The sequence below is a fragment of the Balaenoptera acutorostrata genome, chromosome 8 (genome assembly GCF_949987535.1).
Source record: "Balaenoptera acutorostrata chromosome 8, mBalAcu1.1, whole genome shotgun sequence".
In the NCBI taxonomy this organism is placed as follows: Eukaryota; Metazoa; Chordata; class Mammalia; order Artiodactyla; family Balaenopteridae; genus Balaenoptera; species Balaenoptera acutorostrata.
This window is the reverse complement of record NC_080071.1, coordinates 50,518,463-50,542,403: the sequence shown is the minus strand read 5'-3', so window position 1 is coordinate 50,542,403 and position 23,941 is coordinate 50,518,463. Positions and strand designations below refer to the sequence as shown.

Sequence of the window (23,941 nt, the reverse complement as noted above, 5' to 3'; positions counted from 1 at the left end):
AACTTTACTAGTCTTTATAAACTTGGCATATAACTATATACTAGAAAAATACAATTAAGTAGTTTTAATAAACACTGATGGGACAATCAGTTTGCCAAATAACTTACAGTCATATTAACCAGTACTGCTAATTATGCTTCTCAATAAAAATAAACAACCAACAAATAACTGTCCCAAAAAACATAAAATAAACTAACCCCATCAAAAAAGAGAAAATAAAAGTAAATACGTTAATTGAGAAAGCAAGGTGCTACCTGGAAAAGAGGGTTGGGAGGAATGGGAGTTTGCACCAGATAATCTTTAAGATTACTTTCCAGCTCAACCATGTGATTTTAATAAATTACAAGATTACGGTAAATGAAAGAACATCAAAGATCTAGAAAGCATGAACTATGTTTTAAAAATAAAACAAATTCTTCAACTGTTTACAGGATATGAATTAAAATTATAACTAAGGGTTCCAAGTGGAATTGCTAGGCCAAAGAGATTTTCATTATATAATCAAAAATCACCAGAAATATAATATGAAACAGACATTTAAAACTGTCTCAGGTAAGAATTTTTCCTTTTAAAAGCTAAGCCCTCCAAATAGATAATTTTAATCATCTGATACATTAGGACTGAAAACATTTCAGCAAGGTAAATACTTGATGAAATAAAAATCATTATTTTTTATAATACTATATCCAGAAAAATCAGGTCCTCAGATATTAAAATTTGGCTTAAAGTATACCAAATTGTTCTCTACCACTGAGATTTTAACTAAAATATTTTCGAATTAGTAGATGAAATTTAGAGTTAGAAGTCTAATAATAATAACAACAGTGTTATGAGATCAACGGCCAGAATTTGTCATTTCATTACTCTTTTCTATGAGCCGCCATACTGGACTGCTTACAGAGTTCATCAAAGCACTTGGAATCAAGGATCATCACTTGTTCACTTTTTTATTTAACCAAAACATAACAGTTCCCGATAAGAAGTGCTTTGTAATTTATGCCAAAAATACCACGGACACCACCAGAAAAACAATGTGATAAGTGCTAATTAGTAGCCTATTCATTTTAATTAAAGGTCAATGGATCAGGAAGCCATTATAAAAGTTCTGATCAGTGCTGGTTTTACACATTTTACATATCTTAAAAATCTCTATAGCTACAACTTATTAAAATTACTAACAGATCTACAATCTACAAAACAGGTAAGGTTAACTAAGTCAACCTTAAAATAAATTTCCTTCCTTTCGTATGCTCACAATATAAACTTAGAAAGGAATGTTTTAAAACCACAATAAAATCAGTTCATTAAATAAAGATTTATGATCAGTCTATTTAACAGTTTTTTTTTTTTAAAGTACCTTTTCTATTACTATTTAAGTAGTTAAGGACTCTAAAAAAAGTCAAGTTTTGCCAGCTTTGTTTTATATTGGATAGATTTTTGCCCTAGATGACCTTATAATAGTTTTAAAAGCAAAAAGTCCAGACTAAGACAGTGTAATTTCTAAATTTCTTCAATGTGCATTGTATGGTATTCACATTAATAAACTACTACTGGATCAGAAAGAGGGAGAAGAGGAAAAAAAGAATCTCTCCTAGTCCAGTTAAATTCCTTCCATTTCTAAACAGTGTAGAAAACAAATGTTTTAACTGTGTTACAATCTGAAATAAAAGTGGTTGAACTTGATATACTTTTAATGTATGTTCATGTATAATTTTGGCCTTGAACTACTCCATGACAGTGAATGGACTAAAGTAACCTGAATAAATGTGCGTAAAAATCTGAGGGATGGGCCATGATGAATCATAACAAGCCCCATCTCCAACATCTGGTTTTAATTAAATATTATATTTAATATAAAATGGTAAAGAAGGAACTGAACAGAAAGCATGTTACTTTAAAAAAAAAAAAAGCATTCTAGCATTTTCAAGACCATCATGGAGAAAAAACAAATTTTTACAAATGAATAGCAAAGACTCTTAAAACTAAAAATTGTGCACTATTTTTAGAATAAAACTATTCCATAAAGTAAACTCTTCAAACTAAGAAGTACATTATTTTAAGTTGAATACAATCCTTCAATATAATAATTTTGGACACTACTTTAAAGTCAGCTTCCACATGAAATCTGATGTTCTTGCTTTCTCTTTTGTGGAGTTCTCCAGTATCATTATTCTACTCTGACAGTGCTAGTAGTGAATGGGAGCAAAACAGAAACCACAAATCTTTAAAGGTAAATTGAACAAGTAAAATATGTTATATTTTATAAATTCTGGGGCAGCAAAAATGTTCCAAGTTCTCTTACGACAAAACCTGGAATAGATCGATGAACCATTTATACGTGACATACTATGAAAAAATAATTGTTGCTGATTTTTAGGCTATGGATAATGGACATAGATAAATATAAAGACAGATAGACATCTATTAGATATACACACAAACACATACATTGTATATAAATTATCAGGATACAGACTGACAATATCAGTCTATATCAGTGGTTCTTTCCACATATGTACATGCCTATGAAACTACACTGTCAGATCAAGCTGAGTTACCTCTCTGTTTCAAATGGATTAAAAACATCAACAACAAAAACAACCCCAAATGTATCTTTAATAGCAAGTGATCACAAACTTACATATTGAATATACCATGACAATGGAACTGCCTATTTACTAATCCCAAAAGAACTTTATGAAAAAATCCCACAGATAAATACAAATTCCTGTAAACAACAGTATTTCCCCTTCAAACAGTTTTAAAAACTTCTACAATATATTTGGGATGTCTTCTCTGGATATGAATGGAAGATTTCATCAAACAAGAATTTAAAGTACTGTATTTGACCTACAATGCATGTAACCTCATTATAATTTGGATCATGCTGTGGAAATATACTAAGTTCCTTCTGAAAGTTAAATTCCTTAAAAAGTAGTTAGGGTGAATTTCAATATTACAGTTATTCTACTCAATATACATTCTACTGGGACTGACAGTTCTATTCTAAAGCAATAATACTCTTCATTTGATTTTAGCAACATGTTATTCCTACTCTGGACAACAGGTAAAACAACAATTACATAGTGAATCACGGATATTCTTCCTCAGAAAGCAGAAAGAACCTGCAAATGGGGTAGTGGGTTTTTGGGTTTGTTTTTTTTTAAGTTGTCAAAGGGAAAAACAAAAAAAAAAATTGGGAGAAAAGTCTTTATTCAAATACTTCTAGTACAACCAATAGAAAAACATCCTCCCCGCAAAAAAAAAAAAAACCCATCAACGCTATACTGCCTTAAAAAAAAAGTATCGGGCTTCCCTGGTGGCGCAGTGGTTGAGAGTCTGCCTGCTAATGCAGGGGACACGGGTTCGAGCCCTGGTCTGGGAAGATCCCACATGCCGCGGAGCAACTAGGCCCGTGAGCCACAACTGCTGAGCCTGCGCGTCTGGAGCCTGTGCTCCGCAACAAGAGAGGCGCGATGGTGAGAGGCCCGCGCACCGCGATGAAGAGTGGCCCCCGCTTGCCGCAACTGGAGAGAGCCCTCGCACAGAAACGAAGACCCAACATAGCCAAAAATAAATAAATAAATAAATTAATTAAAAAAAACAAAAAACAAAAACTGATAGCTGTTGCATGTTGGAAAGATCTTTATTAAAAAAAAGAAAATAAAGTATCAAATGAAGCCCTTGAGTATTTCTATACTTCCTCTTCACAGCAGCCTCAGAATTAACTAAAAATATAAAGCATTTTAATAATATCTTCATAAAGGATGACTTTTTAAGTTAAAATTCCAACTATTGTACTTAAAATGCTGAAGTTGCTTTCATTAAAAAAAAACAATAAAATCAGCTTAAAATAAATTTATTGTACAATACAAAAAGTAAGCATACTGGAAAATAAAAGGTACATTAATATACAAAGCAAATAAAAGAAAGCTAAATAACACAAATGGTTTAATCCAAACACTAAGATAAAATGCACAACATTTATGCTAAAAATAAAGTATTTCAGAAAGGATATGCATTTCAAATGAAATGTTAATGATGGAAAAAAAAGAAAAACAAATATGCTAACTTCAAAATGCTTGAATATCAAGAATCAGTAATGGCATAAAACATTAAATCCAACAATACTGGGTACTTTTCACGAACTTTATTTGAAAAGATATTTAAAATACTGAAAGAATCAAAATAATGTCTTTAAATCCAGCAAAGGTTTTCCTTTTTTTTTTTTTTTTTTTTAAATAAAGTTTGGGGGCCTATTCACAATATCTTCCCTCTTCTTCCATTTATACCTTCCTACAAAAATTTCTGGATGCTCATCCTTAACAAGATTCTATAAACGAAGTAACTTAGGTAACCCTACTCCATTGGTAAGTGCGTATTTAAGCCTTACCAACATAATAAGTGGCACAAATTAACATAATTTTGAAATCTATACAAATATGAACACAATATGAAACATTAAGTTTCCATTTTATAAAGTAAAACCTACCTCAAAATGAAATAGTAAAATGTAACAATTAGAGCACAGGGGCGGAAAAACATAAAGCCTGTTTTGCAAACTATAAATTAAGACATTCAGTTCCCCAAAGCACAATAGCTCTGTGAAACTAATTTGAATGACACTGTTCAAAGGTATAGCAGAGGTAAGGCCTTCAGACACACCATTCTCATGTAAATGACCAAACCAGAAGCATCCAGTTAGGATATGCATCTGTACATCAGAGGAACATTGAATTAGCCATAAAATCCTTGGTAATATCCTCTAAAACCTAACGTGTAATTATTTAAATATATGTTTAATACTTCAGTTAGGCCAAAAGACTTTTGACCAAGTTTGGAAAGGAACTTCTTTTCCTAATATCATAGTTCCCAAACTCATATAATCAAGACTTTCTATATCTGTATTTGCACTAGCATCTAAATCATCCAGGAAAAAACTTTTTGCTACACTACAATTACTTTTATAGACTTTACCCTACCACATGTATGTCATGATACTAAGAACCTATCAACTTCTCCTTCTGACCTCACCCCTGCCCTCCAAAATCTTGAAGCTGTGGGGGAACTGCGGGGAGAACCAGAGAGGTATATAGAGGAAGGAAGAAGTGTGAATAGGTCCTACACAGTTTTACAACCACTTTGCCAAGACTGACTTTAAACATTGTGAATTATTTGAAATTAGGTTGTGTAGAACCTATAGTCCTTTTCTTAAAAACAAGTTTTGATTCTCAATATTGCATTTATATAACCGAACAAAAGGATTCAGATCTAACAGGCATTTTAGTAGCATACTAACTACCTTCAGACTGAATTCATTTCCTAAATACTCTAAAAGAATTCAAATAAAACAAACTTTATGAGATGTTATTATAATTTATCATAAAAGATTCATTAGCATTTGTGAAATTATTAAAAGCTAAAAACCAAGATTCACCATTCATACTTAAATATAACATGGAAAAAGTTACGTGGATATTACGAAAATAAAATTGTTCAGGTAAACATTTCACTTGAAGACACTCCCTGTTGCTCCTTCTGAGTAACCATTATAGCTTTTTAACAATGAAACATGTCATATTACATCTGAAATTCTTTGGCTGGAATGCTTTAATAACATAAGACACTCCTGTACATGACAATTCTGACAGAACAAAGGAGTTGCAAAGTGAAAAAGCAAAGACATTTTAAAGTGTTTGATAAAATTTTAAATAAATTTTTAAAACTTTAAAGCCAAAAAAAAAAAGTTAAAGCCAATCTATTACTAAAAATAGCATAATATCTTCAGCTAATTTTATAATCTACTGCTATATTAAATAATTTGGAATTTATTATTAAGTCTTTTTATTTTTGTATTTAGCACAGAAATACTTTCTATTGCTACTAGAGACATCATGTCAGTTTTAAAACTGGAAAAGAAAAAACAAAATGGATGAAATTTATGAGTTCAGTGTGTGGGTTTCAGAACCAAGAAATTACAAATTTCTGTTACTATTTTAAAATGGGATTATCTGACTGCATATATAGTTAAAATTTTAATTACACCAAGAAAAATTTTTAAGAAATTTTTCCTTTCATTTTTTAAAAATAAAGCAAATTTGCTTTATTTACTTATAAATACTTTTTAAAAGACTGACAAATCCACTTTTTAATCTATTAACTTTACACAAAGATTAAAAGAAAAAAAAGCTTTATGGCTCCAGCACCCAAGGTTGAGAACACAAAAAACTCAAATAAATATAGTATGCCAGAAAACTAAAGATGTTTGAAAGGTTAAATGAAGAACATTCTGAAACTAGAACCCATTTCTTTAGCTTTTCTCTCCCAGACTTTCCATTCTATATACTACAGTTGTAGAGATGTCCTCATTTGACTCAGGTGACACTTTTTTCCATACTGTCTCTTTTAAAGCAAGTTCTTGTTGGAGACTTTCATAGTCCAATGGTCCAAAGGAATGCTAGTTGTTCAAGCAACATACATAATTTATTAGTGCACTTGAGTGAAGAAAGGTCCAAGCTATAAAACGGTATTTTTCAATGAATGTTATTAAAATCTGTTAACATTTTCACCCACCACCATCTGATGTTTTGCTCCATGTTACTCATGTTGATGCCCATGGAAGTTTCTATTCTGTCGGCTTTGCATAATTCTCATATATTATTAGAAGTTACTTTGATTGGAACTAACGATAGGAAAATTTACTTAGTATGTGTTAAAATTTTTTTCTACTTATAAGTGCTTCATACATATTAGCTTCAAGTCTAGTTAGGTAATTTTACTCTAAACATTTTCCATTTGGGATGCAAAGAAATTTAAATTCAAAACAAGTCCTTTAGTGCAGTGAACAACAACAAAGACAAAAAAAAATCTTGTTCCTGGAGTGTGAGCCCTGACTCCTTTAAAAAGGAGTATATTATGTGCAAAAATATGAAGCCAAACACACTGATAATAAACAAATATTACCTTAAAATAACAGTGTCAGGAATATTGCATTAAATATTGCATTTCTACAGAAAAATACTTAATCTATGGTGACCTATAAAACTTACTATGAAGCTTTGTCAGGTCTCTCACTAATATTATAATCCTTTCCCATTTACATATCCATCCACATCAAAATAAACTTCAATTTAAGACTATAACTGACAAATATTAAGAGTAAAAACAGACTTTCTCTTTACAACATGTAGCACTTTCCAATTTGTCTTCTTTTAACAGAATCAATTTTTTAAAATATTGCTTAAAATAGAAGAAAAATGGGGGAAGGGAGAAACCCAACCCCTGCTCCTAGGCTAACCAGTTCCAATTTAAATAAAACAGTAATATTTAATATCTATGTACTATTGGTCCAGGATGATAATGTCAACAATTTTTTTACACTCATTTGTTATTAGTAAAGATATGAGGCCACTAACGAACTAAACTAAGTTTTACTTAAACTGGTGAAGTTCATTTTCTCTCTCAAGAAAAATTACATAATAATCTAAGAATTTTGCTTACCCTTTGATCACCACCTTCTCTTCGAGGATCAAGTTTTTTTGCAAAGTGTCTCAAATTATCATAGTTATGGAAATTACACAGAGAAACAAGATCCTGTAATTAAACAAAACAGGTATAAGAAACTGGCTAGTCATTGGCTATTGTTTTTTCATATTTTAATAAATTACACTAATACTGTCCAACTTAACTACTATCTCATGGAAAGGACCATTGCATGTTAATAAAGCAGCATGATGCGTCAAGAAGAGAACTGAAATCAGAATAAGAAGATGTGGATTACAGATTTTGAAAACACTGCTTACTAGCCTGACCCTAGGGCTCAGCCACTCAAATTGTTTAACTGCCGTCTCCTGTAAAATGGGCATTATAATAATAGGCCACATGAAATAATTTTTCTATCAAATAACTATAAAGCTGCACAAAAATATAAAGAAATATTATGGTTATAATCTATTTTAATCTGTAAGGAATCCAATGTCACTCTCTAGTTTTTGTAAAATATGTAAAACTGAAAAATAAATTGGAATTTTAATTGAGAAAGTCTGCAGAAAAACTTATACTTAGTGCAGACTATAGGAAGTAGTAAATGTAAATAAAACCAGAAGATAAAATATTAGCAAGACTTGGGTAACAACATAAAACACTGAACTAGTTAAGAGTAGTAATAATTTTAAATTGCAGTACTTATGTCCTCAAAAAAAAAAAAAAAAGACTTTTAAAGGTAGTTTATGGATAAAGATATTCAACCATGCAAATTAAAGATGACAGTGTAAAGTATAATAATCTTTCATTTATGTTGGGATTTAAATGACTTCTCCAAGTTTAATATCTTTTGCTGAGCTTTGGAAACTGAAAACTAATTATAACCATGAAAATTAAAATATGAGCATCAAACAAATGTAATTTGTAATTAGTGAGGACGATTATATGGGAGCTGTGTGGTAGAGGCAATTTAAAGCTCCTTTATGAACATGTCCATGGCTACCGAGTACCTGACAGACTGGCAGTGAGAGTGCCAACAAGCAATAAGCTCTGAAAATGAGCAAAAAAAGTAGAATCATCAGATGGCTCAACTTCTATGATCATTATTTTCATTAAGAAAATATGCTTACGTGACAGAAGTGAATTCCCTTAACACTGTTGCCCATCTTGTCCAGGGGAGGAGACCAGCACATCATGCCCATGACATTGGGGACAACTAAAAGAATGCCCCCAGCAACTCCAGATTTTGCAGGAAGACCAACCTGAAAATAATTTGAAAAAAAAAAAAGGACATTCATGTTAACATTTTAAAATAAGAAAAGTCATGTCCAGCAATAAGGGAACTGGTTAAAATATTATGGTATATATACCCATATAGAATTCCAACATTAAAAATGTTGTAGATATGTATTTATCAACATGTTTATAATATAGTAAATGAAAAGAGTTATAAAACAGTTGGGATATATTTAAATATAGGAAAAAATTTGAAAGATATACTCTAAGGAATTAAAGTAGATTACATCTAAGTTGTGGGGCTATGCACATTCTTATTTTATTCTTTTTGACTATATTTTCTTATTGTTTTATAATAAACATGTATTGCTTTAAAGTATGAAGTGATTTTCAAAAAATATTTTATGACTAAAACAATGAGAAATTATCTCTTCTTAGAAGATTCTCTATGGTATACTGGCAGAGAAATTCTAAAGAATAGAGGTAAGATGGTACTAATTCAAATTAATCCTCTTCAAAACATTTAAGCTTACATTATGTAAAATTTGACAACAATTATGATAAAAGACAAAATTAATGTCATCAGGGCAGTGTTCATTAATGGCTTACTAACCATTCAGACCTCTTGCTAGAAGTAATCTTGCACAAAAGTAACAAAACAAAATAATCACCTGAATGGGACCTACCAATTTACAGGGAATACCAGGGACAAAGGAAGGGACGTAATAAGCAAAATCAAAACTCGAAGAAAACTGTACAGGAAAAAATGACCTAGTTTTTTCAACCAAAAATAACAAGAAAAAAGAGGTTAAGGGGGAGACTAAAGATTTAAAAAATAATAATAGAGGCACAACCAACCACAATGTATGGCCCTTATTTGTAATCCAAGTGAAATAAATTGTAAAATAATAATTAAGATAATCCAGATAATCTGAATATTGACTAAATATTTTTTAAAATTTATTTTATTGAAGTACAGTTGATTTACAACATTGTGTTATTTTCTGCTGTACAGCAAAGTGATTCAATTATACATATATTCTTTTTCATATTCTTTTCCATTATTGACTAAATATTTTGATGATATTAAAGATTAAAATTCTTTTCAGATTTTTATACATAACAATGGTGCTGTGTATTTTTTAGAGCCCTTATCATTTAGAATTACATACTGAACTATGAAAAGGGTGGGGGAAGTAGGTGTAATATAGATGAAACAAGATTGGTCATGTATTGATAATTACTGAAGTTGAGTGACGGGAAACTATTTATTTATTTATTTTTATTGAAGTATAGTTAATTTACAATGTTGTGTCAGTTTCAGGTATACAGCAAAGTGATTCAGCTATATATATATATATATATATATATATATATATATATATTTTTTTTTTTTTTTTTTAATTCTTTTCCCTTATATGTTATTACAAAATATTGAGTAGAGTTCCCTGTGCTATACAGTAGGTCCTGTTATCTATTTTAAATATAGTAGTGTGTATATGTTAATCCCAACTCCTAATTTATGCCTCACCCCCTTCCCCTTTGGTAACCATAAGTTTGTTTTCTATGTCTGTGGATCTATTTCTGTTCTGTATATAATTTCATTTGTATCATTTTTCTTTTAGATTCCACACATAAGTGATATCATATGATATTTGTCTTTCTCTAACTTTAAATGCATCTATTTTTCTATTTTTAAAATTTTCAAAATAAATTTTTAGGGCATTATGACTAGACATAGAATGAAACAAGAAAAGTCTATAACATTTCACAAGTGGCAAATGCACAACAGAGCTTAAAGGAGTATATTTTTGTTAAGTTTTAACTTTAATATACTTTAAGTCCTTTAAAACACCTATGGCTGTAACCAAAGATGTTAAACATCACAGTTATGCACTCCTTCTGAACTTAAAGAATTCCTGAAGTACGTAATCACCATAATATTAAACATTAGCAACTAAAAGTAAAGTCTGTACTAAGCCTGTACAGTGAAATGCCTTAAAAATAAAAGTGATAAGGTTCTATAAATTAAACTTCAAGTTCTTAAGAACATGTCGTAGACTGCTTAACTCTATTTCTTACCAATTCTGTAACAAATTAACCTTGAAAACAAGCCTCTCTCTCAAAAATTAATGTACAGCTCTAGAAGCAAAGTTCAAACTGTATTTTTAAAAGAACTAGTCCAGACTAGTTTCCTGCCAGAGAAATTAAGATTAAACAATTACTTACATGGAAAGCAAACTGCCCCGAGAAATCATACATGCCACAGGAATGCATCAAACTGAGAGTATTTCGAACTGCTTCAGGACTCAGTACTCTTTCACCAGTAATTGGGCAGAAGCCACCATTAGCCAGTGTTGCCGCCATCACACTAGCTGATTCACAAGTTACTTCAATGGAGCATAGCTAAAAGGAAGAAAAAACTAAATTCTGAAAATTTAGGCTCACATTATTTTTAGTAGTACAGCTGACCTCTAAGATAATCTGTGTCATCTGGTATTTCATACAGATCTGAAGTATTTCTTCCAAAGGGATAACTTGATGACATAGAAAGACTTAAATGTGAACAATGTTCTAGCCCCTTTAAGGTTTATCCTAATTTGCCCAGTTATTCAGTCTTTTAATGGCAGACCTAAGATAGGCAAAGCCAGCTCCTAAGCACTAAGATTTGTAATTGCCTCATGTGATATTCATGTGATATTCAAACTTGCTTAAATATTAATGCTTTCTGTAGGATACACAAACATAATTATTTTTAACTCAACAGGGAAAAAAGAGCCGTGATCTATTTTTAAAATAAAGCAACATACATCAGTATTATGATAGTTAGCATCTACATGAGAAACTGCTACTTTAAGAAAAAAATTACTGACATCTTGCCTGTAACAAAGCTCAGCATCCCCATACGGCAACATGCAAAGGACTAAAGGAAAAAAAGCTAAGACAGTTCTAGCCTGCACACTCTGTGTGCCTAAAACCAAAATGTTACATTTTAAACCATTTATTAACATTCAAATAGTTATTTGATATTGACTATGGGTGCTAGATATACTATAATGAATGAAAAAAGCAAAGTCCAGGTACACTGTAGGGTGAAATTTTTGCATTTCAATATAATCAAAATAATGGAAATAGTTTACCACACCAAACCCAAATTTACCCATAAAACTAAAACAATAAATAAATGCTCTATTTTACTTTTCACTAACAGCAACCAATACTGAGAGGAAAGTGGAAGAGAAGGAGAAGGTAGGAAGTAGGAAGAAAAAGACATGACAGTTCTCAACTTATAATTTTCCTTTCTCATAACAAGATCTTTAAGAGGCACAAAGGGGTTTAGAAATAGCAATAAGGAAACTAACTAACTGCAGTGAATTTGAAAACTGATTAGAAGCCACTTTTTGACTGACTTCCACTTTTGCCTATTTATGTTAAAACCCCTTCTCTATTTCTTCAAAACTACAGAATCTACTTATTATATGGACCCACACAGCAGAGACTTATAGTACAGGTGATTTAATTATGAAAGGTTTTCGAAAAGAAGTAAGATTTAAACTCCAATGACCAATTCCTACTTTATAATTAGTATTAATGGAAATTTTGTTTGTCATAAGGTGATACACTTCCAATTTGACAAATCGCAATTTAAGAGTACTCTCCTGGTAGCCTGACAGATGTTCAGTTAGATGCAGCCCTTCTCCAAGAGAGCAAGTAAGTTTTCTACGGCTGTCTCTTGATTTTTGCCCTGAAGTATAGAAATTTCACAGTAGATTAGTAGCACCTAAGCTATGATAGCCAAAGTTAAATACGTGTACCAAAGGAAAAGAAACTAACATGTGGAAGAAATCCATATAGGCTAGGGAAAAAATAAGGGACACTGGATAAAAAGTAAATATGACACTGTATTTCATATAACATTTTATAGTTTCAAAGGAATTTCACATACATCTCATGTACTTGTCCAATGTAATGCAGGAAGTTAGGTCAAAGCATATGCTACAGATAATGAAACCAGGGTTCAGTAATTGGAACTAAGTCACATGGCTAAAACATAGCCAGGTTAGACTGATTTTCTGTTGATAGTCTGGATTCCCAATTCATAGTTCTTCACAATGGGCAGGTGACAAACTGTGACCTGGACTTCCATCAAAATCTACTCGTTATCAACTTTCCTTATATATTCTTTACGATTACTAAAAGGTTACCTTAAAAAGTAAAGGCAGGCAATGTAAGGTAAAACAGAAATTAACAATAATTAATTTGTTATTATGTAGCTTCACATTACAAACTCATCAGAAGCACCAATGGCATTAAATCTGTAAGAAGGAATTGAACTGAAAATATGGGGGAAAGAGAGGGATGTCCAGGAAGGCTATCTTAAATTGAGTTATATACTACAGAAGACTGTGTAAATGGCCCCCTCCCCCATGAATATGGAAAGCTACTCTAACTTATTAGAAAATCCATTATGTGACACTGTAGAAATGAACTAAACAAACTGAGAAAATGCCATTTTAGAATGTTGATATGAACCTTCTGATAAAGAAACAAGTAACTCCTTCAAACAAAATTTTAAAACTAAGAAAACAGAGCTTGGTTTATAATAAAGAGAAACCAATTGCTGAACCTGTACATTATTTTTCACACTTCTTAAATATAATGTTTTTATAGAAAAAAACATTTCCCTGTTACATTCTGAGACATCACTTTTTAGGAGATACAGACACGAGATTGCCTTTAACAAGGACATTTTTCCGAAAGTCAATGGGAAATGTATTTTCTCTCGGCCTAGAGCCAAGATTTCACAGACATCTATATTCTGCAAAATGTGACACACCCATTTATGTACATAATTCATATAGTTAAAATAAATTACCTGGAAATAGAAGTCTAATATACCAACCATGTCTGTGCCTTCTGGAAAACACTGAAAAAATAGAAAGGCAATTAAAAATATAGGCATACAGGGGGAAAAAAAAATGCACACAAGTAAAAGATACATGGAGATTAAATTTAAAATATACACACGTTTCATTCTAATTGAGAACAAAATAGCACACAACCTATAAAAGGGTGCAAACATGAAATAATGAAGAACAATAAATCAAAATTACACCACGTAATTATCTAGATTTCTAGATACTAGTTTAACTGGCAATGATAAACTGATTCATAATTCATGAACCAAGTTACTAGACCAGCCACTTAAAATTTAAAAATCAAGTGTAACCAGCAACAGTCAAGCATTATGCTTTTGAAAAATGGGACAATCCTTAAGCAAAATTTGCAATACTATAACTAGTCAAATATTTGAATACTACCAAATACAAATTGCTTGAATATTAACACTGTGATAGTATTAACTCAAGAGTGTTTAGCAAAAACCTCTGCACCTTAGTCATAGGTAGCTGCTTAAAAGCTATTGTTGAGTTTTATTACACTTCATGTATTTTAATAAAATTTTTTATTTAATAAATAAAATAATTTGAAATAGAAACAGAATTTAAAAACCTTTTTTTCTTTTAAGTAATATCCTATTGCAAAATTTCGATCTCCACTTTCTCTTTCAGACTGAAACCTAAAAGAAAAAAAAAACATTTGATCCATTTATTTACTTTCTGTAAAAGCATGATTGTTCTGTAGGTTAATTTGTATAGCAAAGTGCAGTATAAAGAACACTGACCTAAGAGTCAAGGCTGCTGGGTTCCAGTCCCAGTTCTGTCAACGGGTTAGCTATGTGGCCTTGGGTAAGTCATTTAAGTAACAATTCTTTCTGCCTTAATTTTCTCAGCTGTAAAAGGACTGAAATGAACTAGGTCCTTTCTAGTCTTCATATTTTGTGAAGAAGCTAATTTTTAAATTATCAAATATTCAACTGTTAAAATTTACAATTAATTACAGACTCTTCTGACTCTCCCCAGAAGTACACTAAACAGCCAATTCCAACTGAGGGAATCTATGGAAATTTCACTGAGAGAGAGAGACATGAAATGGACCTTACAGCATTTGCTGGATTAATAAATTTCTGGGGGAAGCCTAGGAAGTGGCAAATATTGTACAGCATGAACAAAGTTATAAAAGACAGGACTTCATTAAAGAATGGCAAATATTCTGATGTATCTGGGAAAACAGTTTCATGGAGAAGAGTGGAGAAATACCAAACCAACAAAGGAGACTAGGACCAAATTATCAAGACTGATAAATGCTAAAAAATGTAATGGCTACTGATAACCTACAAAATGAAAGCTTGAAGGCTATCAAACAAGTTACCTTATCAGATCTACATTTTAGAAGGATAACTCTGACATCAGTTTGGGAAAAGGGAAAAAGAAAGGATGAATGATATTATTAGAAGACTACTGTAATGAGAGCTATAGGAAACCTTAACTTAGGTAGTGATGATAGGAATGGAAGGAGAGGTATGATCAAACATGAGAGCAGTGGACAAGTCTTCCGACCTAATGGGAAAGAGGAGAAAGGGGGTAAAGTCTGGTACAAAGCCTAGATTTCTAACGTAGTCTACAGAAAGGATGGCAATATCAACTGACATTGGGATCCTTAGGGCAATGAGCAGTTTAGTAAGGAAGAGAATGAGTTTTGATTTAGACAGATTTTATCTGTGGTACATTTGAGAGCTCAACCTATAAGAGTTCAGAAGGGGGACTTCCCTGGTGGCACAGTGGTTAAGAATCCGCCTACCAATTCAGGGGACATGGGTTCGAGCCCCGGTCCAGGAAGATCCCACATGCTGCAGAGCAACTAAGCCCATATGCCACAACTAGTGAGCCTGTACTCTAGGGCCCGTGAGCCACAACTACTGGGCCCATGTGCCACAACTACTGAAGGCCACGTGCCTAGAGCCCGTGCTCCACAACAAGAGAAGCCACCACAGTGAGAAGCCCGCACACTGGAACAAAGAGTAGCCCCCGCTCGCCGCAACTAGAGAAAGCCCGCACACAGCAACAAAGACCCAACACAGCCAAAAATAAATAAATTAAAAAAAAAAAAAAAAGAGTTCAGAAGGCTGCTGCTAAAAGAGGAACTGTGTGTGACACTTTTCTTATTATTGATCAGGGGCGGACAGCTCCTTCTAACTGCACATTTTAATATTTCTATGGTCGGAAAAAAAATGTTGGATATGGAAAAGTTCTTGGAAATTAACTTGTCATACTTTAAAAAAAAAATCAATATAGTATAGATAAAGTACTAACAATTCAGCAATGATCACAGCGCCTACCACATAGTTCTGTTCATCAAACACTGTGTTCAGTACTTACTATCCACTAGATAACAGGAATACAGAAATGAATTGGAAGATACTCTATCCAGGTCTTAAGGAAGTCAGAGTCTAATGGTGATGATGAGGCAAAAAGAGACATAGAATCATAGAATAAGTTCAATAAAATATGGTAATATGAGAGCACAGAAGGAAGGTGAGATGAGATTCATAAAAAACTTCCTGGAGGGCTTCCCTGGTGGCGCAGTGGTTGAGAATCTGCCTGCTAATGCAGGGGACACGGGTTCGAGCCCTGGTCTGGGAAGATCCCACATGCCACGGAGCAACTAGGCCCGTGAGCCACAACTACTGAGCCTGCGCGTCTGGAGCCTGTGCTCCGCAACAAGAGAGGCCGCGATAGTGAGAGGCCCGCGCACCGCGATGAAGAGTGGCCCCCACTTGCCGCAACTAGAGAAAGCCATCGCACAGAAACGAAGACCCAACACAGCCAAAAATAAATAAATAAATAAATAAATAAATAAATAAATAAACTCCAATCTCTTAAAAAAAAAAAAAAAAAAAAACTTCCTGGAAAAGATCCTTAAGCTGATGAATAAAAGCTGGTAAGGCAGACAACGTGAAATACAAAGCATCACCTAGTTTAGTTTTCATGCCAAAACTGCTTAAGCTTTATCTGATCACAAGGAAACAATCAGACCTATTCAAAATGAGGAATGTCTACTACAGCCCATGGGCCAGATGTGGCCCATGCTTTTATAAATAAAGTTTTTTGGAACACAGCCTCACAGTGTTTATTGCTTGCTTTCCTACTGAAACAGTGGAATTGAATAGTTGCAACAGAGACCATATGGCCCCCAAGTACAAAATATTTACTATCTGGTCCTTCACAGAAAAAGTTAATTCCTGTTCTATAAGACAAATGGTTGGTACTCTTCGAAAAAAGCCAGTTAGTAAAATTTTAAGAAGGGTCTAGGGTACGGGGACTGTTCTATTTTAAAAAGACATAACAAAAGTTATGCATGACACTGATTTGTTCCTGAAAAAAATAAAGGCCATAAAAGGCATTTACAGGACAGTTGAGGACATTTATATATTAATATCATGATATTTTAAAATTAATGTTAATGTTCTTAATAAATGTGTTGATGGCATTGTGATTATAAAGGAGAATGTCCTTATTCTTAGCATACACATGCTGAGTAATTTAAGGGTGAAGTAGCATGAGGTCTACAACTTAATTTCAAACAGTTCTGAAAAAAAAACCCCCACATATATGTATATTTACACATATGTACATGTATATGTATGTAGAGATACACACTTATTTTACACTGTCCATCTAAAGAGAGAGAGACAGGTTGAGAAAAAGCAAATGAGACAAAATATTAATCAGAAAATATAAGTGAAAGATATCCAGATTTTCATATTTTGTCTTTCAACTTTTCTGTAGATTTGCAAATTTCAAAATAAAAAGTCGGGGTAAAAATCAAGTTAGCCAGGCACAGAGAGATTATGAGGTAAAACAGTATTATAGGCAAAGAGAAAACTGAGAAAGTGCCAGTCACTTAAGGTAAACTTAGGGTCTCTTCTAATTCTATGATTTCCCATAAGAAGTTTAACAAAACTAGTTAAAGCATTTTAGGTGTCCTCCCTCAGGTAATTTAGAAATCATACATTTCTCTCTAATGACCAAATTCTAATTACTTATTCACTGAAGTATACATACATGGAGTAACAAAACAGTATTTAAAATAAAACTCTATAATCTAGATTTTTAAAATTAATTTCAAGAGATCTGACCTATCATAAAAACCTAAATCATAAATCAGACTCACGTTGCATTATTGAATCCAACATATTCATTACCAGCCATCTTATTCAAAAACTGCATTACCTATAAACCAAAATTAGAAAGTATTTTTAGTAATCAAAAAACAAATATAAAGAATGTAGCATGAAAACTGAATTCTATATTGTACTTACATAGTCAAATTTTTCAGCATTATTCACTCCTTGCTGCAAAGAAATGGGACATAAATATGTTAATATAGGGCCCCACCCCAGTTAAGCTTTAAGTGAATATAATATCAAAATTCCAAACTGCTATCATTATAATTAATATACTGCACATTAGTACTTTTAAATCTAGGAAATACTTCTAAGGTAATTTAATATTTACATAAGCTTTTTTTTATATGTTCTTACATTAACACCCATATGTTGAGAATGGATCTGAATTACAAAGGGAATGCTTTATTTTAAGTATAACTTTTCCCAACCCAAAGTTACAGAAGTTTAAATATAAGCTCCTCAAACCCCCTTATCCTTCATAACACCACATAATCTGTTAGAATGCATGTTATTTATTTAATTTCACATTTTAAAAAAACTTAAAATAAAGTTTTACCCTTAGCAAAGAATTAGGTATATATAAATTATGGTTTTCAATTAAGAACAATCTACTTATATTTCTAAAATAAACTTAAACCAGTATTACTGTTAGAAAATGAGTTATGTTGCAAAGCTATCTTTTAAAATTCTAGTATATGTAAACATTCTGGATACATTTTACTAATGTAGAGAAAGCTCTACCTTTAATATCTCACTTGTTAAAACAATACTTGAACTAAAAAAATTATATTTCATAGTCTAAAAAAATTAGCTACACTTGTATTTAGCATTATGCCAATTCAGAGTATGGAAGATGTATTGTTTCATCACTTCTATTTCTGACATGTTAGCTACTGCAAATGTCAATAGGAAAAACCTATGTAATGTAGATCAGTTCAAGTAGCCAAATGGTTTCATTTTACCTCGGCGAAGTTTACAAAGCAGTAAGTTGTAGATCTGAAATCAAACGTATTAATTGGTGATGTGCACCCAAAAGAAACAATACATCTCTAATTTTTAAAACAAGTTTAAAATGAAGTAATTTGACAACTAAAATTGTAAAAACGAAAATTTTTAACTGTACCCTCAAAAAACCCAAAACAATACACTTTAAAATTTTATTTGGTGGTGGGGGGACTTGTACCAGAGTATTATTTAATTGAATAAAGCCAGGTTCATTATCCACTTTACAAGTGGATTAGGATGTGGCTGATAATCTGTGAAACCTTACAAATCAACTTATTTGAGAAAGAATGTGCAATCACATATACAATCAGTAGCTGGAAAGAACATCACACTATTTCATCAAAATCAGGCATTAACGAAGTTTAAACAAGTTAAGAATAATTTAGCTACAACCATATAGTAATCACTATCTATGTATTTTCTCTAAAGCGTCGTTTGACATATTTTTAAGTTTTCTTTCTTTATAATACACCAGAAATCAAAATGTAGAAATGTAACTCCAAAGCTGTTCAATGAAAAATAATTAAAAGAAGAAATTACCAACTTCATTGAACTGTTGCAGTTGTCAAAATATTCCATAGATCCTAATGCTGTAAAATATGTAACAACATTTAAACCACAAAAACCTTTTTAACCTTTGAAAAAGCACAAAAAACAACTCTTTTGGAAAAGGATGTCAGCATTTGCATTGGGATGTCACATGGATAATTACTGGTTATACAATTAATCAATGTAAAATAAACAAGTTATATTTGAACTTTCATTCTCTGACCTAAACTGTACCCTATAAAACTAATACAAATTTTCTTTGTTTAGCTGTCATGTTTAATTTTTAAAAAACCAAAAACTGTCTCAACTCTTGACTATGGTCATTCTTGGTCTACTTTGCAGCATATTAAATTAAAGTACAATTAGGTTTTACTTCTATGCTATTTTAAAGAAACAACTGGTATTTATCAATGCCTATCATAATATAACATTTTGGGTAAGCTACTTGAAATGTCCTGGCAGATTACATAAACAGGCAAAATAAAATATTTGAATGATTGTGTTGACTCAAGAAAGTCTCTACTCAAAACTTCCCAATTTAAATGTAAAAGTACTTGATTAATGTTTCTTCTTCTCTAGCTAGAAAGAGCATTTAATTGAAGTCAATAAAATATATTCCCCCCTGTAATCTCTTGGAAAGATTTCACGTACCCCAGGGATATGTGGGATTTAGTAATCATTATAAGATGTCACGTCATTTTAATTTTCAAAAATTTACAGTATAAAGTTTATGTGCAAAGATGTTAGAAAAAAACACACATACACATACCAAATAACCTAGAGTAAATGCCCCCAGCCCCTGCACCACCCTGCCAAAGCAAAAACACAAACTGTTAAAAAAAAAAAATCATCATTTCTCCAGTAGTGAGGTACAGAGGGGTGAAGGAACAGATGTTATGAAAATTGAAGCCAGGAATGGGTAGATGGGGGATGGTTATACTTTTCTGCTTATTTTGTGTATGTTTGAAATTTTTCATACAAAATTAAAGGAAAAATGTTTATTTGCTAATAATTTTGCACAGTAATTACAGAACTGTTCCTTTAGAATATTTTCTTTCTTTTTTGAAATAGTAACTGATTTTTAATTAGTTCATGTATCAGTGGATATTTTCTATTGTTAGAATAGAAGTTTAAATTCTCTTACTATTCTAAATTTTTACAGATGTACAAATTGAGAAATCCTGCTGACAACAGATGAGTAGATGGAAATAGGAAAGACTTTGTTATGGCAATGCACTCAATCCTTTACACATTTATCTCATTACATACAAAGGTCACACAGTAAAATATACCCTGAAAAACTACACTTAATGCTCTCATTAACTAACAACTTGATCAGATCCTCTTTCCATTTTGTTGAAACCAAAAATCTGGAAACAACCTGGTATATAAGATTTGTTCCCAGTCATTACAGTGATTCACATCCTCAATACCATGACCACAATATTTCAAAATGTTCTCTTTTGATGGTGCCCAAGACGTTTTTACAACCTGAAGCAGTGCACCACAGTAAAATTTAGGACACGAGAAGTATATACCTTTTGGAAAATGGGAGGAAACCTAGACCAAAGGCAGGTTAATTTTAAGAAAGGCACATATGGAAACAGATTTAGAAACTGATAGTCTTAAAACTATCAATGCCTCTTTATCTCTTGGAAAAATATTCCCATGCCCAGGGATATGTTTATTTCAGTTTTAAGTCACTGCACAAGCATCATTAGATATCACATTATTTTAATCTTAAAATTACAGTAATTTATATTAACTATGGTAGGAAAACTTAAAAAAGATAAACTGGACAAAATACAGTTACCAAAATTTCTAACCCATTTACCACATGACTTTTAAAAAGCAAACCACGTGGTTTGTTTGAAAAGGTTAGTAATCAGACCTTGAGATTAGAAAATTATACAAATTTATTTTTCTATAAACATATCTATCAAGTTAAAGAATTTACATTCCTTTGAGGAAAACTTTTATGAATGAAAATTTGATAAAGAAGCACTGAGTTTTAACACTGGCTATTAAAAGAATTAATAAGTATACTGGAGTAGTTTTATAAGCTGTTTATACAACATACTCATGAACTGAATCATGTATTATACATCACAACACAGGTGAAAATATCACTATTAACAGGCACATGTGCCAATAAATTTAGTATTAATATGACTCATTTAAAGTCAATGCATTAATCACAGTTATTTTGTAAGTAAATCACTTGATTCCATTCATGAAGTATGGAGGTGTAGAAGCAAATTGAAAATTAGAAATCATAGAGGAAAAAAGGCATAGGAGAAAGAGGCAAAAAGAGGTAACTAAAAATGATTTTACGAAACACTTGGTTTAATCTCTCCAAAGAAAATGCTTTAAAGCTAAATAATACGTGAGAATTAATATAAATATTGCAGGTGAAAAATAATGTTCTAAATCTAGTATTTTCATAGATTAGCCCTAAAAATAAAGTAACAAAAAAGGGAATTCTGTTGACAACAAATTACCCGCCTTTTATTTGAGGAAAAAAACCCTCAAGCACATCAACTGATATGATCATGAAGTAAATAAGCCAATATAATCCTTTCTTATGAATGTTACCAAGTTCAAGGCATCATCCATTGCTCCCCAGAGCCACAAACTGCCTTAAAAATGTGGCTTATAAGCATGTGTAACAGGTGATTGCTAACATGACCAAACTGAACATTACACACATATTAACTAAATTTGTCTTGATTTTTTTAATGGAGCATGATTAAATTATTTTTTTAAAAAAAGAGAGGAATAAACCTCCAATATTTTAAACTCAAAAATACTTCTGATTAAAAAAAAAATCAAGTTCTTCAAATGACAAAAACCAGAAACTACTACCAGAATAGAGACACAAACATAGAAGACAATGTGACTTACTCTTTATCTTTAAAATTAAAAAGCAGAAGTGTGACAACTATAATATGTTGTCCTTATTTTTCCACTCTAGCCCTCAAGTTATGAGAAGATCTTAACTTTTAAACTGAAACTAGGTGAGATTCAAAAACTATGTAAGGATGCTGCTATTTCATCTGGAGTAACTGTGCTTTCAAATTTATTTTTACTCTTTCCTTTAAATCAAGCAACCACATTATCATCATCAAATAAAACCAAGTGCATCAAAAAGTATTCCTTTAAGTTTAGCAGCTACCACAGAGAAAGAGAGAGGAAGTATAGTACCTTCATGGTTTTTTAAATTATGTGCCTTTTAAGTACAAAAATGACATTTGTTTTTATGAAGGTATTTACCTATATAGTGTTTAAAATTTTAAATATTGGAGTTTTCCTACAAGTTTAGTAGTTAAGAATTTATGCAACACGTTCCTTCTGTTCAAATTCTCCTTTTTTACACAATCTGCTAATCCTTTTGAACATTTGCTCTGCCTCTTCCCCCATTTTCCTGAGGACCACCACCAATCCTACAAGGGAAAAATATCAATACTACAAAATTATGAAATAAAGAGTCTTACTAAAGACTCCAGTAATTTGTGTGTGGTGGGGGGGGGGGGGAATAACATGAGGGGAACGTTTTAATAGCACCATAATAAAGTTCTGAATTTTGAGAGAAAAAAAAAGCCTTAAGGTCATCAGCTAAAAGCCAAAAAACAGAATTCACATCTAATAGCCATGGTAAAATGGCCACATTTTGGGTACTCAAAGTGCAAGCTCCTTGAGAAGAAGCCTAGTTCCTTATGGATAGCAAGCACTGACTAATGTCCAAAGAATGACTGTACACACTCACTGAGAATTAGATTGACTTTTAATGCAATAACTAGTATCTTCCGTAAAAGTTAAATTAGGAAAATAAAATTTCTGCCTTTTGGACAATATAACTATGCTAGGTAAAGACAAAAATGTCATCAAGAGAAATAGCAAACAGCTACATTAAAAATGGTAGAGTGAATTTGAATGAATAGCAAACAGAAAATTGGGAGACTTAGCTCAAGCCCAATTCTACTGCTGTTAGAACCTATCCAGTCTGTTTCCTCATCTTATCTATTTATAGAGTAAGAAGGCTGAGCTTGAAAACCCCTTCAGCCATGGTTTTATTACTTCAATTTCAACTACCAATTCATCAATATTATCTGATCATATAATCTGCAGAGATCACAGATAGGTATTTATAAAAGTTTTGAATTCTTTTTTAAAAAGTCCAAGAAAAGTATTACATTCTGGGACAGTTTTACACAGAGGTATGTCAAGCTTATCCCTTCAAGATTTAGATGAACTTCATTAAAAAAGAAAAAAAACCCAAACCAAAAAAACCCCCAAAACTTGTGAAACAACTTCTAAAAATAAAACAAAAAAGGTCAAAGAAACTGACCTTAAATATGAACCATATCCCAAAGCCTCATTGCCAACTTTGTCAGTAAATTTACAATTTTTCTAAATTTAAAAACACTGATCAAATTTGTAAATACAAGATGACTTAGTTAAATGTTTGCACAGTTGGATGCAACCACACTTATGCTGTGTATGTGTGTTTTTTTAACTGTTTCTAAGTACTCACATTAATGTTGCTCATTGTATAGTTTATGGCTTGTGACTAAACATATC

At 31.8% G+C, this 23,941-nt stretch overlaps 1 protein-coding gene across 4 annotated transcripts in view; it reads right to left on the bottom strand.

The window, feature by feature from the left end:
• The window catches only part of GLS (glutaminase), a 77,504-nt gene that overhangs the window by 27,358 nt on the left and 26,205 nt on the right, over positions 1 to 23,941 (bottom strand). Inside the window, exons 1-8 of one of the 4 annotated variants that reach the window (XM_057551946.1) lie at positions 18,769 to 18,802; positions 17,939 to 17,971; positions 17,791 to 17,849; positions 14,230 to 14,296; positions 13,595 to 13,645; positions 10,948 to 11,124; positions 8,613 to 8,744; positions 7,501 to 7,593 (exon numbers count right to left, since the gene is read on the bottom strand). In XM_057551946.1, coding sequence (XP_057407929.1) covers positions 7,501 to 7,593; positions 8,613 to 8,744; positions 10,948 to 11,124; positions 13,595 to 13,645; positions 14,230 to 14,296; positions 17,791 to 17,846 — 576 coding nt within the window. In that variant the 5' untranslated portion in view covers positions 17,847 to 17,849; positions 17,939 to 17,971; positions 18,769 to 18,802. Of the gene's footprint in view, positions 1 to 3,843; positions 6,517 to 7,500; positions 7,594 to 8,612; positions 8,745 to 10,947; positions 11,125 to 13,594; positions 13,646 to 14,229; positions 14,297 to 17,790; positions 17,850 to 17,938; positions 17,972 to 18,768; positions 18,803 to 23,941 lie in introns of those variants that run through there. The other 3 variants (XM_057551944.1, XM_057551945.1, XM_057551943.1) reach the window with 3 other exon arrangements.